Raw genomic sequence first — 17,688 nt, forward strand, 5'->3', positions numbered from 1 at the left:
CATTCTTACATGGCTTCCATCAGTCTTATTCTTGCTCTTTTGAAGGCATGTAAGTGCCCTTACCTCTTCCACTTTTTCCCTCCCTCTGGCTAAGATTTTTTTCCTTTGACAGTTTTATTATGACATGACTAGGTGTGGTATTCTTTGATCCTGCTTGGAGTTTGTAGCACTTCAACGTATGGCTCAATGGCTTTTTCCCTCAATTTTCAAAAAATATTTCCCATTATCTCTTCAATTATTGCTCTTTTTGAATTATTTGTCTTTTTTCCTTACTCTTGATACACACCTGTTAGACCTTTTTACCATCTTCCATATGTCTGTTATTTGGTCAGGTTTTCATCATTTTTCTTACCATGGTTCTGTTTAGTTGTCATTGACCTATTCTTCAGTTAAGTTCTTCTTTATGAGTTTAATAAGCTGGTAAATCTATTCTTAATTTCATATTTGTTTTGTTCAGTGGTTTAACAGTTTCCAATCTCTACTGGAATTCTTTTTCTTAGAATCTGTTGTCCTGAACCATAACTACATTTATTTCAATGTTCAGATATGAAACTTCACTATCTCGATTGTCTGAGTTGTCTTCTGTTTGGTTTTCATTATTTTATTGTTGTTTCTTTTTATTCCTATTAATTGGTGATTGACTGTTGGAAATTATATTTAAAATTACAGGGGTAAATGTAAGTCTCTAGGTGATGAGATCTTCCTCTAGGGATTTCCTTTTGATTTCTGATTACCAGTTAGTCTAGGTGCTGATTATGTTAATTTAGGACTGAGGTGATTCAAGGCTGGAGTTTTTTAAAATTTTTGTGAGAGTTTGCTCTGTTTCCAGTTTGCCTGGAATATAGTTCTCCTGTGTTGGTATGTCTATTTCTTTTCTCCTTACCTTGTGAGATTTTGAAATTTTTGTTTAGCTTTTTGGCTTCCTCATAATCTAAGTGAAGATCACTATAATGTTGTTTGAGAGTCTGTTTTAGTGTCTTTGAGGACTGGTCTATACTCTTTCTTAGGGTATACTTGGGTTCCTTTTGTAAGCCTGGGTAATCTAGGATCCCTCAACCTTGACAGCTTATAACATTCAATTTTTGTCTCCCTAGCTCTGTAAAACTCTCTCTGTTTAGCTTCTCTATTTCCACCTGTAAAAAGTAAATGGTTCAATGAAAAAAGTCATGCTGAATGTCATCTGTGTGCTTTCTTCTCTAGGATCTTGGCTCCTTAAATCGTGGCTGCCTTGTAAACTCTCCAGTACCTTAAAAAAGATTAAAACACAAATTTAATCCAGCAGTTTTAGTTGTTTTCCTTGGACAGCTAGTTGGATAAAAGCTAATCTGCTGTTGCCAGGAGGATAATTTTTTGCTATTATATCCTTTAATTATTTAGTGTGACATAATGGCACTTCATTGGGTATGATGGAGTAAACATCCTTTCCTGCCCCAAATAACAAGATACATTGGCTTTGAGCATTGATTAATTATATATATTGTGTGTGTGTACATTTATTTATTTGACAGTATTCATCTCTTTACAGGTTGCTTAGCCAAACAATGAAGGATCATCTAGTAAGAGTAGCAAATGAAGCTGAATTTATCCTGAGCAGGCAACGAGCAGAGGATATTCACAGACATGCAGAATTTGAGGTAGGTTAAACATGTGATAGGTGTGAGGAAATTGCCATTTTTAATGGTAATTGTGGGAAACTGCATAGGTAAAATGGTCTCAGCAAATATATATCATCACAAAATTAAATATGAATTTTTGAGAGTCATGGGGGATTCTGGGACGATAGTACAGTTCTCTGTAGCCCTCTCTTCTCAACTCCATTTTATCTACAAGTTGCTCCATGGCAGCTTCTGTGTTTGGTTGACCTGATCTTAACCATGTAAGTGGGTTTGGCTCTGGTAGTTTTGCTATAATGTGAGTTAGTGAAGGACTTTTGCCCTCTCTGGGAAAGGCAGAGCTAATTAACCAGAAATGACAACCAAGCAGAAATGGAAATTGCTTTGTAGAGACAAGATCTTACAGGTTCTAGGGAGAAGCTGAAACACAGAGGCATGAAGTCTCTTTTCCTTTGAGGTATGAGACCATGCTAATATTTGTAGCTGAGGAAATGAGGGAGCACACAGCTCTTTTTGACTCCTCATAGGGAGAACAAGTGACAGACCCATCATGGGACCACTGCCTATCTTGGCAGTTGTGTATGAACATGTGTAACGAATATGAAATCAGAGGAAATTAATGGTGCTGTGGGTATATAAATTATCAATATTCACAACTGAAGTGAAGTAGAAAATTTGACAAGAACATTTGCTAAGAATTAGAAAAAAAAATTAAAAAGTACCATCTGGGTTCTTTAGAAAATGTTAAAAGCAGATAATTCAAATGTTGCTGATATTCTTCCAGTGCATTAAAAAAGATGCACTCCCAGGACATTTTATATAGCTGTCACAACATGAAAAAGATACTGGAAAAATAAACTCTAGAGGACCAATTTCATTTAAGAATATGGGTACAAAATTCTAACTAAAACTTGACCAACAATTTAACAATACAATGAAAGAATTATATAGTGTGTCCACTTAGAATTTACTCATGGAATCCAGAGATGGTTTAATGTTAAGATGCTTACCTACAAAATAAATTATATCAACAAATTAAAAATAGAAAAATCATGTGAAGGTATCAATAAATGTAGAAAGAAGCATATGATAAATTTTAGCAACCAGCCTAATGTATGTAATAGTTTGAATATGATAAAGACTTTACTAAACATTTTAAATGGTGAAAGCCATTTTTCTTAAAAAAAGAAGAGTGATCCCTACTATCACCGTTATATAACATTTTTTGATGTTTTTGTAAAGGTGAATATAGTTAATGTAAATGCTAGAAAAGAAGAAATAATAATAATTTTAGATTTCTAATGCTATGGGGTAGGAAAATCTAAGAAATTCTTGAACATTTTTCTACCAGAATTAATAGGGACTTTGGTAAAATTATTAGATATAAGATAAATATGCAAAAAAATAATATCGTTTGTTTGATGACTAGCAAGCAGTAGTCACTAAGAATGGAAATCAGTAATACAGTCTGTTTACAGTTAAGACAAAAATACTATTTTGGGTCAAATTCTATAAGAATGCACGGATACTGTTTGGAACAAAACTATATAAAGCTTAATACAAAACAAAATATAAGCTACTGGAAAGTCATTCTGTGCTGGATTGTATATGTTGCTCTGTGTGTGTGTATGTGTGAGAGGGGGGACAGACAGAATCAATCAGAAATAAATTGATACTTATAGAAAGGTTGTTAAGAGTAACACAAGAACTCTTGTTTACCCTTCTCCTAGATTCTGTGATTCTTAGTTTTATTATATTTACTTTTCTCCCTCTTTTTATGTTTTTCTGAATTTGAGAGCAAGCTGAAGTCATAGTGATCTTCTCTTTTTAATTTCTTCAGTGAAAATTTCCTATGCCTGGTCTGTGTTTTAATTCTGTACAGTCCTGTATATTCTACACAGTTATTAAATCAGAAAATTAACATTGGTTATAACTAATATTACATTGGTTATTATTTAATCTACAGACCTTACTCATGTTTTCTCAGTTTTCTCCATAATACCCTTTATAGTCAAAATGAGGTAATTTTAATGTCATAAAAATGTCAGTTTTTCTCACATAAATAAATTCAGTGCAATACCCTTTAGTATATACCATTCATTAAAAAAAAAGTGGAGTAATTTGACACTTAAGTATCCTTTAAAAATGTCCAAATATTAAATACTTACAAATTATATATTCAGATATCCAAATATCCAGATAAAATGGGAAAATAAATGCTTTTATATAGCCCTAAGATTTATGAAAAAAGAATATTGAAGATGTACTTGCCTTTCCAGATATACAGTACTAATTAATACTATAAAAGACAGCATATCCAAAAAAATCTTCCCTATGGAATAAGGGAAAAGGGATGAAAGATGACATAGTATATATTTTAGGAAAATATTTAGAAAACTATAAAAGTGGAACTAAGGCATATGAGGGAAATTTCTAACCAAGACAGGCACTTCTATTAGAAACTATAAAAGTAAATAGCTGTTACTACCCATAACATTAAGCTGAGGAAAGATATCAACAAATGTGAAGACATAATAGAATGTGAAAGACTGATAAATTAATATGTTCACTATATTAATAATTTTTGTGAAAGGATCAAAAAAACCCAAAGACATATATTCAGAGGATTTGAATAGGAATTTCACTGAAGAATGTAAGTAAGCAGTAAGATATAAAATGATAATCAAAAACGCAAATATTCAAGGAAATGCAGATTTCAGAAATCATGATCTTTCACTTCTCTGTTCTCAGATTGGGATAAAGTAGAGTGATAAGTAAATAGAGTGATGTACTCCTGAAGAAGATAGAGGAGATGGGCAGTGGTATTTTTTTATATTTTTAGTGGAAATGTACATTTTAAGTGTTGGGCCATATGTATTTTGATAATTATATAGATACGCACAAATACTCATTTACTCAATATTCCTATTCTGTCAGTATATTTTTTGGAAATAAAAAGTACTAGTATATAAGGATATACAAAGAAGGCTCTTCATTGCAGCATTGTATGTAAACTCCTAACAGGTAAAACTGAGGAAAAACAGAAGTAAAAGTCTCTGTGACAAAACAAAACAAAAACCAGTATTTTCTCAAAGAATAGGAGGTTAGTAAATTATGATAAAATTACATGGTCAGTGGCTTATTTTTTTAAATAAGAGCTTTATTCATGTCATTGTATTTTAAATTGCATATTTCAATTTGTAACCTGTTATGAAGGCTGAGGACATTAGTCGTCTTATTTTTTTTTTTTTCATTTTTTTCTCTTCACTTCCCAATTTTTAAAGTTATACTTTAATTTTCATATTGTCTAAATATATAACATTCATGTTTTACAATCACTGATAGTACTTGAGTGATTGAAAATATTTAAATGGATTCATTACCCCCCTTTTATTAGTCATAGTTTATTAATTCTAGGTTCCTTCTTTATTTTTATTAAAGATTTTATTTATTTGACAGAGAGAGAGAGAATACAAGCAGGGAGAGCGGCAGGCAGAGGGAGAACCAGGCTCCCACTGAGCAGAGACCCCAATATGGGGCTTGATCCCAGGACTCTGGGATCATGACCTGAGCTGAAGGCAGACGCTTCACCAACTTGAGCCACCCAGGCAGCCCTAGGCTCCTTCTTTAGACTCAATTCTTAATTGGCTTAGGTTTCATCATTTTTTCCCACACAAGGGTTCATGTGTGCTGTACAATGAAAATTTTTTCATGTTTAAGAACATTTGCCTTCTGTCTTTATATTTGAATGACATCCTGATGAGTTTAATATTCTTGGCTAACACTTGCATTCCTTTAGAATTTTGTAGACATTCCTTCTTTGTCTTCTGGCTTCAAATGTTCTTTCAGAGAAGTTTGAGACCAGTCTGATATTAGCCCTCAATCGACTATTTGCTTCTATTGTGTCTGAGATTTCTTTATTTGCCCATGAAGTTCATCTCTGTAACAGCAGTATGGCTCAATATTGAACATCATTTATCACATTTTCCTGGAACATGGTCTTTTGTTATTATCTGCAAATTCACATTTTTCCTTCAGTTCTTGAAATTATATTTTGAAATATTTTTTCTTTTTTTAAATATTTTTAAAAATTTATTTATTAGAGAGAGAGCGGAGCTAGCAAGAGAGAACATGAGTGGGGGGGAGAGGCACAGAGAGAGGGAGGAGCGGACTCCCCATTGAGCAGGGAATCTGATGTGGGGCTTGATCCCAGGACCCCCAAGATCATGACCTGAGCCGAAGGCAGACACTTAACTGACTGAGCCACCCAGGTACTCCTGAAATATTTTTTCAATTTTATTTTCTTTTTCTTTAGTTAGCAACACAATCTATGTCAGATATGCCTTTTTGTCTTTTGTATCTATCAGTTATTTCTTTTTGTGCTTTCTTTGATCTCTAGCCATCAGTAATTAAATTTTTAGTGTTTCATTTTGTTTGTAATGCCCAATCTTTGTAATTTATTCATCTCTAATGATTATGTTTTGTTCTTTATTTAGGTCTTCAACTTCTCTCTTTATCTTATTTTTTTGTGTGTTTGAGTTATATTTTTGTTAGGTTGTTCATTAGAAGAAGATAATCTTGAGGGTTTTTTTTTTTTGTCACATTCTCTTAGGATTCATTGTCATTTGTATAGAATCTTTCAGTTTTATATAAAAATTTTATTATTAGGTCATTTTTATTTTATTTTTTTAAAAGATTTTATTTATTTATTAGAGAGAGAGAGGGAGTGAACAGGCATGAGCAGGGGGAAGAGGCAGAGGGAGAAGCAGACTCTCTGCTGATCAAGGAGCCTCACGTGGGGCTTGATCCCAGGACCCTGAGATCATGACCTGAGCCGAAGGCAGACGCTTAACCGACTGAGCCACCCAGGCACCCCTATTAGGTCGTTTTTAATGTATTCATTGATTGGTGATATATTTTTGCATTGTTACCATGCTTTTACTTTTCATCTTGTTCATTCTTAGAATGTTCTGCCCAGATAGTCTGTTTTGTTTAGACAAACAGAATATCTTAATCACTTCTTCCCTTCTCTCCATTGTATGTAAAGCTATTTTTTTCCCTTTCTGAACTACAGTTTGATGTTTGTAATTTGATATTTGCCCAATATTGTGCAGCTTATCATGAAGAGAGGGAGAGAGATCTTTGAAATAGGTGAGGAGGCTTTCTTAGCACACCTAAGTTTTGCTTTCTTTTGTAAGGTTTTAGGTATCTTCTGCCATGTTTGTTCCATCTTATTAGAAGCTATGGACAATTGTCATAAAGGAAAAATGTGCTTAGGTTTTGAATCCTTATTCGTCATTTCAGAAAATAATCTCGAGTCTACTTCTGTCCTGAGAAATTAGGCCTATATTTTTGCTTCCTTGCTTCATCAGTTTTTGCTCTGTAGGTTTTTCTAGCATCTTCAATTAGAAGATGCAAAGAATAACAATATGTGCCCAGTTTGTTTCTCTCCATATATGAAGGTGTTAAGAAAATTTCTCAGAATTTTGTCAACTTAATAGTATTGCTTTGGGCACATGGGACATGGTTAAGAACTAAACTTTGCTGCACCCTTAGCTCTAGTTCTAGTATCTTTATTTTCTTCATGGCAACCAATTATTTAATGTTTGGTGCTTTATGTTATGTTCCTTTTGTTGCTTGGTTATTTTTTATTAATTTTTTTTTCAAAAAATTTTTTGTTTGCTAATTTTTTTAGGAATTGAAGGAAGAAAAAAAGTTTTTAATTGCCATTTCAGCCTACCATTCTAACCTGGAACTTATTCCTTAGTGTCCTTTCTAAGTAATTATGGAGAAGTTACTTTGTGACTCTTGGTTGAGATTGTAGTTCATTCTTTTAATTCATTCCTTTAAAAATTTTTTAGTTATGATGGTAGTGGTGTTATATGTGTTTTTATGTGTATGAATGAGAGAGAATGAGGAAGGAGAAAACAGGGAATTGACAAGAGGAAAAATACTTCTAAAACACTGTGTTATGCAAGAGATTAAAGTGAGTGGACCAAGAGAGTGTGTGTGTGCACGTGTGCATGTGCACAGTTCTAATGAGGGATGATGGTGACAACACTAGCTCATAATGCATGAGTCCTTATGCTGTGTGAGGACCTTTATGGGTGCTTTGTAGGTTTTAACTAATTTAATCTTTACAGTAAAGCCCTGAGGTAGAACTGTTATATCTCATTTTATGAATGAGAAAACAGCATAAAAACACAGTTACAACTAGAATCCAGATCTAGGCAGTATCTCTTAATCTGAAATTTAGGTATTTGGCTCACATTTTATTAGATTTCTATAGAATATGTAAATAGGATTTAATCTTTGTCAAACACAGCAGCTTTATTCTGAGCTGTTTAGTTTTATGCTTTATCTAGTACAGTTTTTCATTTTAATCTTTATCATCTTGCTATGAGATTTGCAATATTGTATAGTAATATTATAAAGCATGATAATAAAATACCAAAATAAAAACAAATATTTCTAAACAAATTTTATTGTTACTTAAATTTTTAATAGAGAAAATATATTTGTTCAACTGTTCCATATGAGATTCACGTTTAAGAGACCAAACGTTTTATATACTAGTCTTTTATTTTCACAGAAAAATAATTCCTTTTGTTTATATCAAAAAAACCCCAATTAATTGAGGCATGCTCATGTTTAATATATTTCTAACTATATTGCTCTGAAATCTGAAAAAATACTCTACATGATGCATATTTTTTCCTAGACAGCTTATATTGTAAAGGTTATCTATATGCAGCCTTGAATTCATGCTATGCAGTCTTTAATGATATATCTGAACTTTACTGCTAGTTAGTTCCTCCTGCAAAAAAGAGATGTTGTCATGTATTTAATGTACCATTTGTGGTTGTAAAATAGCTGACTTGTTTCATTTATTATCAGGGGATTGGTGACAGTGTAGATCTGAAATGCACATCTCTTTAGTTCATTGCATGATTATCATTGGAGTGGGATATCCTTGACATCTTTTGTTTTTGATTTATGTAGATGTTCCTTAAGTGTCATGACATCATTGATTAGGTGTACATCTTAACTTTCTTTTTTAATCTTACAGCTATAAAAGGAATGTTTATTAAAAATTATGTTGTGAGAAACATTGGACCCTCTTTGTAAATATGGTATATGTATTGGGTGTACACAGTTTACAACAACATTTTTGTTAAAAAATTTGTCTATCGAAGTAGTTTATTTAAACTCATGACATATCTGTAAAACTTGTAATCAAGATTGTCACATAACAATTTAATTTTTAGGCATGTATGGAAGTTAAAATGCACTTCAATAAGAATTTCTTAATGTCTTTTTGGCTGATGTTCCTTTGAGTTTCATGTACCGTACAGTAGAACTCGCTCACTTAGCTTCAATAAAACTGCAAATTAGTGGCCAGGTAGCTTATTTGAAGTAATAAAAATAGATGTTTTTATGAAAATAAGACCATGAAATGACTTGATTAATTCTTAATATAATTCTATACATTTTTTAGATGAACGATTTAAATATATTTTCACATTAGTGAACAAACTATTTTTCAATAAAATGGTGAACTTTTTTTTTTTTTGCCAGTTTAAGTACTTTAAAGATTTTAAAAATTAATAAACAGTTCTGTGGTATCACATATTTATGCCCATACCAAGGATAAAATAAATCCTTATAATAGTCTTTTGAGGTAAATATTGTTATTATCATCATCCAACTTTTACAGATAAGGAAACCTGAAACAGAGAGGTTAAGTGATTTGTTCTGGGTCATACAGCTAATATGTGGTAAAGCTAGGATTTGGATATAGATCTCAGTTTTAAGTTTTAAAATATCTGAGATATTTTTCTTTGTATTGTATAAGACTCTAATTTAATTTTGTGCAAATACTTTAGGCAGTTTTTCCAAAATCATTTGTTTTTTGGTCAGTGAAGCTTTCTTTGTATCATATTACAGTGTTATTTGTTAGGGCTTATTTCAAATGATTTTTTTGTGTTTCATACATTTTTTTTTTTCCTTATTGATCATCACAGTCATTAAGCTAATGCTTTTTTTGTTTTGTTGGGTGTTTTTACTTATCATTATGAAAATTTAAATATTATAAAAGTAAAAGATTAATGAACACTCATCATTTAGATTTAACAATTACAACATTTTGCCACATATGCTTGTTTTTTTATCGAAGTGTTTTAAAGCAAATTGCAGACTTTGTGACAACTGACCACTTAATACTTCAGTATAAATTTCTAAAGCATGAGACTACTTCCCTATGTAATTACATCATTATCATTTGTAAAAAGAAGTAATAATTTACTAATATTTCTAATATCTAGTCTATAGTCAGATTTGCCTCTTAGTGCAAAAATGTCATTATCAGCTACTTGTCCTGATAAAGATCCCTTCAAGGACTGTAAATTATAATTAGTTGTTAGGTGCCTTTAGGTTTTTTTTTAATTTGGATCAACCAAATCGTGCAGAAAAGTAAAAAGTTCTTTACAACATAATGTTAAAAAATTTAATGACATATAATTCACATACCATACAGTATATCCATCTTAATGTACATTTCCTTGGCTTTTAGTGTATTCAGAATTGTGCAATTATCACAAATTTTTTTTATTAACATATAATGTATTATTTGTTTCAGGGGTACAGGTCTGTGATTCATCAGTCTTACACAATACACAGCACTCACCTTAGCACATATCCTCCCCGGTGTCCATCACCCAGCCACCCTATCCCTCCCACCGCCCTCCCCTCCAGCAACCCTCAGTTTGTTTCCTGAGATTAAGAGTCTCTTATGGTTTGTCTCCCTTTCTGGTTTCGTCTTGTTTCATTTTTCCCTCCTTTCCCCTATGATCCTCTGTCTTGTTTCTCAAAATCCTCGAATCAGTGAGATCATATGATACTTACCTTTCTCTGATTAACTTATTTCACTTAGCATAATACCCTCTAGTTCATCCACGTTGTTGCAAATGGCAAGATTTCATTTTTTTTTTTGATGGCTGCATAATATTCCATTGTATATCTATACCACATCATCTTTATCCATTCACCTGTCAATGGACATCTAGGCTCTTTTCATAATTTGCTATTGTGGACGTTGCTGCTATAAACATTGAGGTGCATGTGCCCCTTCAGATCACTACATTTCTATGTTTGGGGTAAATACCCAGTAGTGCAATTGCTGGGTCATAGGGTAGCTCTATTTTCAACTTTTGAGGAACCTCCGCACTGTTTTCCAGAGTGGCTGCACCAGCTTGCATTCCCACCAACAGTGTAGGAGGGTTCCCCTTTCTCTGCATCCTTGCCAACATCTGTCATTTCCTGACTTGTTAATTTTAGCCATTCTGACTGGTGTGAGGTGGTATCTCATTGAGGTTTTGATTTGGATTTCCCTGATGCCAAGCGATGTTGAACACTTTTTCATGAGTCTGTTGGCCATTTGGATGTCTTCTTTGGAAAAATGTCTGTTCATGTCTTCTGCCCATTTCTTGATTGGATCATTTGTTCTTTGGGTGTTGAGTTTGATAAGTTCTTCATAGATTTTGGATACTAGCCCTTTATCCAATATGTCATTTGGAAATATCTTCTCCCATTCTGTCGGTTGTCTTTTGGTTTTGTTGACTGTTTCCTTTGCTGTGCAAAAGCTTTTTATCTTGATGAAGTCCCAATAGTTCATTTTTGCCCTTGCTTCCCTTGCCTTTGGCAATGTTTCTGGGAAGAAGTTGCTGCAGCTGAGGTCAAAGAGGTCGCTCGCTGCCTGTGTTCTCTTCTAGGATTTTGATGAATTCCTGTCTCACACTGAGCTCTTTCATCCATTTTGAGTCTATTTTTGTGTATGGTGTAGGGAAATGGTCCAGTTTCATTCTTCTGCATGTGGCTGTCCAATTTTTCCAACACCATTTGTTGAAGAGACTGTCTTTTTTTCCATTGGACATTCTTTCCTGCTTTGTCGAAGATTAGTTGACCATAGAGTTGAGGGTCATTTCTGGGCTCTCTGTTCTGTTCCGTTGATCTGTGTGTCTGTTTTTGTACCAGTACCATACTGTCTTGATGATGACAGCTTTGTAATAGAGCTGGAAGTCTGGAATTGTGATGCCACCAGGTTTGCTTTTTTTTTTTCCACATTCCTCTGGCTATTCGGGGTCTTTTCTGGTTCCATACAAATTTTAGGATTATTTGTTCCATTTCCTTAAAAGAACTTGATGGTATTTTGATAGGGATTGCATTGAATGTATAGATTGCTCTAGGTAGCATAGACATTTTGAGAATATTTGTTCTTCCAATCAAGAGCATGGAATGTTTTTCCATTTCTTTGTGTCTTCCTCAATTTCTTTCATGAGTGTTCTATAGTTTTCTGTGTACAGATCCTTTGCCTCTTTGGTTAGATTTATTCCTAGGTATCTTTTGCTTTTGGGTGCACTTGTAAGTGGGATTAACTCCTTAATTTCTACTTCTTCTGTCTTATTGGTGTATAGAAATGCCACTGATTTCTGTGCGTTGATTTTATATCCTGCCACTTTACTGAATTCTTGTAAGAGTTCTAGCAGTTTTGGGGTGGAGTCTTTTGGCCACTAGAGTGACGTCCCTCAGCAGAGCAGACTTCTAAAAGTTCCGATTTTGTGCTCGCTGCTCTATCACTTGCCGGTAGCCGGCTGTCGGAGGCTCCCTCCCCACCGCAGTCTGTCTTCCCGTATATCGCCTCGGATTCACTTCTCCTCACGTCCTACCTTCCAGAAAGTGGTCGCTTTTCTGTTCATGGGATTGCTGCTATTCTTTTCTTCGATCTCCTGTTGAGTTTGTAGGTATTCTGAATGGTTTGATAACTATCAAACTGAATTCCTGGGACCAGGCGAAATTTAGGTCTCCTAGTCCTCCGCCGTCTTGCTCCTCCTCCCAATCATCACAATTTTTATTATCCTAAAAACAAACCCTCTACCTATTATCAGTCACTCACCATTTTCTCCAGATTTAGACAGTTATTCATCTGCTTTCTGTCTCTACAGCTTTGGCTATTCATATAATTGAAATCATAGTATCATGTAATATGTGGTGTTTTGTGACTGTCCTTTTGTTAGCATAATGTTTTCAAGGGTCATTCAAGTTGTAGCTCTTCTAGGGTTAAAAAAAATAGGGAGTCTGTTCTCTACTACAAAAGGATAATTACTTTTTAGAATTTAGTTCATTTTTATAAGTTTGCTGTTTGTCATTGTTAGGATTGGGGCGGTAGATTCTTCAAACTTTGGTGTATTCTTTAAGAGGCAAACATCCTGTGAGTTTTTTTTTTAACTTTAAAAAAATTGCTAATATATTCATATTTCTAACCACACAAAAGAGGTTACAGGAAAAACTGCATTGCAGCATTTTCTCGTGGGAATCTGCATTTTCAGATTTTGCATTTTGGCTTTTTTTCCCAGAGATATTCAATACAGGGAATACAAATATGCCCTGTCTTTTTACAGTAATGAATGCATGTTATACATACTGTTTTCTTGCATCTGCTGTTCCTTTTTAACTTAAAACTGTATCTTAGCATTGTCAGTATATACTGAGTTGTCCTCATTTTTTTTTTCCTTTATTTTATACAGTAATTGTAATTTTTGGATATCTCTCTGTGTATAATTATTATTGTAATGCTAGGTTCCATAATTAAGCATTTATGTTTTTCCTAGTCTCATCGAATTACGAAAAGTGCTACAGTTACAATTTTGTAGTCTTCATTTTGTTGGTATTTATGTCTATCAGTGGCTACTGAATTTTCTGTGTTACTTTATTAAGATTATATTTTTTTACTATGAAATCTATAATAATGCTGTATGTTAATAATTTTTTTTAGATTCTCTTATATTACATGGGTAAATCCTACCAGATTGAGCATTTTTTTAAACAAAACGAATTCTTACATTTAAAATGATTTTTGTAATTATTCATAAGTGATGTTGTTTCCTTTTTATATATACTGATGTTATAAAATATATATAGATTATTTTTAAAAAATGTTTTCAAATAGCCAAGAGTTGGACTTATTTATTGATGGTTGACTTAATTGTTTTCTAATTCATTAGCATGTTTTGGTAACTATATTTTTCTCTTCTTTTACATTCATTTTGGGTCCCCCCCCTTTTTTTGTTAATTTAAATGCTTAGTTTCACTCCTTTTTAAGATGATTGTAATTCTGAGGACAGCAGTGATCTCATCCTATTGCTTTCACATGACATTCTCATTATTGTTAGTTTGTAAATAGTATAGTTTTTGGTTCAGTAGTTCTTTAATATCCAAGAGGATTGTCCTTTGTTGGTTTTCAAATTTGGTGTTCTTATTTCCCTGCATTAGGAGCACATAGTATGATATGTAGAGTTTCTAACTTTGAAATTTATTGAGCATTTGTCATTGGCCTAATGTGATTTTAAGTTATACTTGAAGCTTTTTTGTAATTAATTAAACTACAATACTCTGCTGTATAATCATGGTAAATTTTTCATTGGGGATTTTTAAAGGACTCGGAAATGATATCTGTCCCCTTTGAAATAATAAATATACTAGGGTGTTCTTTAAGATGTTCAGTAATGCATGATTAGCTCTATGAAAATTAAAGTTGGAAATTGTGTTAGGGATCTGGCAGTAGAACACAGTATATCAAGAGTCCAGGGCCTGATGGATTCCCTGGGGAATTTTACCAAACATTCAAAGAAGAAATAATACCTATTCTCCTGAAGCTGTTTCAAAAAATAGAAACAGAAGGAAAGCTTCCAGACTCATTCTATGAGGCCAGCATTACCTTAATCCCCAAACCAGGCAAAGACCCCATCAAAAAGGAGAATTTCAGACCGATATCCTTGATGAATATGGATTCCAAAATCCTCAACAAAATCCTAGCTAATAGGATCCAACAGTACATTAAAAGGATCATCCACCACGACCAAGTGGGATTTATCCCCAGGATGCAAGGGTGGCTCAACATTCACAAATCAATCAATGTGATAGAACACATTAATAAGAGGAAAGAGAAGAACCGTGTGGTCCTCTCAGTTGATGCAGAAAAAGCATTTGACAAAATACAGCATCCGTTCCTGATTAAAACTCTTCAGAGTATAGGGATAGAGGGAACATTCCTCAAGTTTATAAAATCCATATATGAAAACCCCACAGCGAATATCATCCTCAATGGGGAAAAGCTGAGAGCCTTTCCCTTAAGATCAGGAACACGTCAAGGATGCCCACTCTCGCCAGTGTTGTTCAACATAGTACTAGAAGTCCTGGCAACAGCAGTCAGACAACAAAAAGAAATAAAAGGTATTCAAATTGGCAAAGAAGAAGTCAAACTCTCTCTCTTTGCAGATGACATGATACTTGATGTGGAAAACCCAAAAGACTCCACCCCCAAATTACTAGAACTCATACAGCAATTCAGCAATGTTGCAGGGTACAAAATCAATGCACAGAAATCAGTTGCTTACTTATACACTAACAATGCAACTTCAGAAAGAAATTAGAGAAATGATTCCATTTACAATAGCACCAAAAACCATAAGATACCTTGGAATAAAGCTAACCAAAGACGTAAAGGATCTATACTCTAGAAACTAGAGAACACTCATGAAAGAAATTGAAGAAGACACAAAAAGATGGAAAACATTCCATGTTCGTGGATCGGAAGAATAAACATTGTTAAAATGTCTATGCTACCCTGAGCAATCTATACCTTCAATGCCATCCCAATCAAAGTTCCAATGACATTTTTCAAAGTGCTGGAACAAACAATCCTAAAATTTGTATGGAATCAGAAAAGACCCTGAATTGTCAAGGAAATGTTGAAAAAGAAAAACAAAGCTGGGGGCATCACGTTGCCCGATTTCAAGCTATATTACAAAGCTTTGATCACCAAGACAGCATGGTCCTGGCACAAAAACAGACATATAGACCAATGGAACAGAATAGAGAGCCCAGATATGAACCCTCAACTCTGTGGTCAAATAATCTTCAACAAAGCAGGAAAAAATATGCAGTGGAAAAAAGACAGTCTCTTCAATAAATGGTGCTGGGAAAATTGGACAGCTATATACAGAAGAATGAAACTCGACCATTCTCTAACACCATTCACAAAGATAAACTCAAAGTGGATGAAAGACCTCAATGTGAGACAGGAATCCATCCAAATCCTAGAGGAGAACATAGGCAGTAACCTCTTCGATATCAGCCACAGCAATTTCTTTCAAGATACATCTCCAAAGGCTAGTGAAACAAAAGCAAAAATGAACTTTTGGGACTTCATCAAGATAAAAAACTTCTGCACAACAAAGAAAACAGTCAACAAAACAAAGAGGCAACCCACAGAATGGGAGAAGATATTTGCAAATGACACTACAGATAAAGGGCTGGTATCCAAGATCTATAAAGAACTTCTCAAACTCAACACCCAAAAAACAAATAATCAACTCAAAAAATGGGCAGAAGACATGAACAGACACTTCTCTAAAGAAGACAACAAATGGCTAACAGACACATGAAAAAATGTTCATCATCATTGGCCATCAGGGAAATTCAAATCAAAACCACATTGAGAAACCACGTTACACAGTTAGAATGGCAAAAGTTGACAAGGCAAGAAACAACAAATGTTGGAGAGGTTGTGGAGAAAGGGGAACCCTCTTATACTGTTGGTGGGAATGCAAGCTGGTATAGCCACTTTGGACAACAGTATGGAGGTTCCTCAAAAAAATTAAAAATGGAGCTACCCTATGACCCAGCAATTGCACTCCTGGGTATTTACTCCAAAGACACAGATGTAGTGAAAAGAAGGGCCATATGCACCCCAATGTTGATAGCAGCAATGTTCGCAATAGCCAAACGGTGGGATGAGCCGAGATGGCCTTCAACAGATGAATGGATAAAGAAGATGTGGTCCATATATACAATGGAATATTACTCAGCCATCAGAAAGGATGAATACCCAACTTTTACATCAACATGGATGGGACTGGAGGAGATTATGCTAAGTGAAATAAGTCAAGCAAAGTCAATTATCATATGGTTTCACTTATTTGTGGAACATAGGGAATAGCATGGAGGTCATTAGGAGAAGGAAGGGAAAAAGGAAGAGGGGGAATCCGAGGGGGAGACAAACCATGAGAGACTATGGACTCTGAGAAACAAACTTAGAGGGGAGGGGTGTGGGGGGATGGGTTAGCCCAGTGATGGGTATTAAGGGGGGCACATACTGCATGGAGCACTGGGTGTTATACGAAAACAATGACTTGTGGATCACTGCATGAACAACTGATGATGTAATGTATGGTGATTAACATAACATAATAAAATAAAAACTAATGATGTATTATATGGTGACTAACATAATGTAATAAAATAAAATAAAATGAAAAAAATGAAAAAAAAACACAGTATAAGAGATTTTTGGAATTTTTGTAGGTGATTTTCTGGATTTTCTAAGAGGAATAGATTTATAAATTCATCATTGTAGACATTTGTGTGACCAAAATAACAAGCAATGAAACTGAAAATAAGGTTAGAAAAAATTTTGGATGAAGTATAAAGTACTAATGTTTAAATATATAAAAATATAAATAAAGGAAAGAAGGAGATTGGAAAGAGAGTACCACTTGTCAATAATGGAAAATGCAAATTACAGTGAAAAAACTGTTCTTTTTATACCTGCTGTGCTAGCAAGTTAGTAGGAAAATTGAATGGTCATGTTACTTGTGACATTATTACTTGATTACATTCTTTTGGAAAGCTCTTTGAAATGAGGCCTATCGTTAAGTTTTTTTTAGAATTTTTATGTAAATAATTTTGCACAAAACAGTCATATCATTGGACCTATCACCATCGTAAGTATAATAGAAAAATACTGGAAAATGTCATTATGTCCAAAAGTTAATGAAAAGCCAGGAAATCGTTGCAGATCCAGTTTGCGGAGATTTGAGAATTCATTAAAATATCTATGTTATTAATTTGATTTTTAAAATATAAGATTCATAATTGCCTTCTGGTTGTAACTAATGCATGGATATTGTCAAAGTTTAGGATGTCACTGGATAAGTAACACAGTTTCTATTTTAGTATT

The 17,688-nt window shown here is 33.8% G+C and overlaps 1 protein-coding gene across 5 annotated transcripts in view; it reads left to right on the forward strand.

Annotated features, from left to right (window-relative positions):
• LRBA (LPS responsive beige-like anchor protein) overlaps positions 1–17,688 on the forward strand; it is an 834,672-nt gene that overhangs the window by 395,800 nt on the left and 421,184 nt on the right. For all 5 annotated transcript variants that reach the window (XM_035022918.1, XM_035022919.1, XM_035022917.1 and 2 more), the window contains one exon: positions 1,526–1,634. In XM_035022918.1, the coding sequence (XP_034878809.1) occupies positions 1,526–1,634 (109 nt within the window). The remainder of the gene's footprint in view (positions 1–1,525; positions 1,635–17,688) is intronic.

This window comes from Mirounga leonina, unplaced genomic scaffold (genome assembly GCF_011800145.1).
Source record: "Mirounga leonina isolate KUSES-001 unplaced genomic scaffold, KU_Mleo_1.0 Mir_176, whole genome shotgun sequence".
NCBI lineage: Eukaryota > Metazoa > Chordata > Mammalia > Carnivora > Phocidae > Mirounga > Mirounga leonina.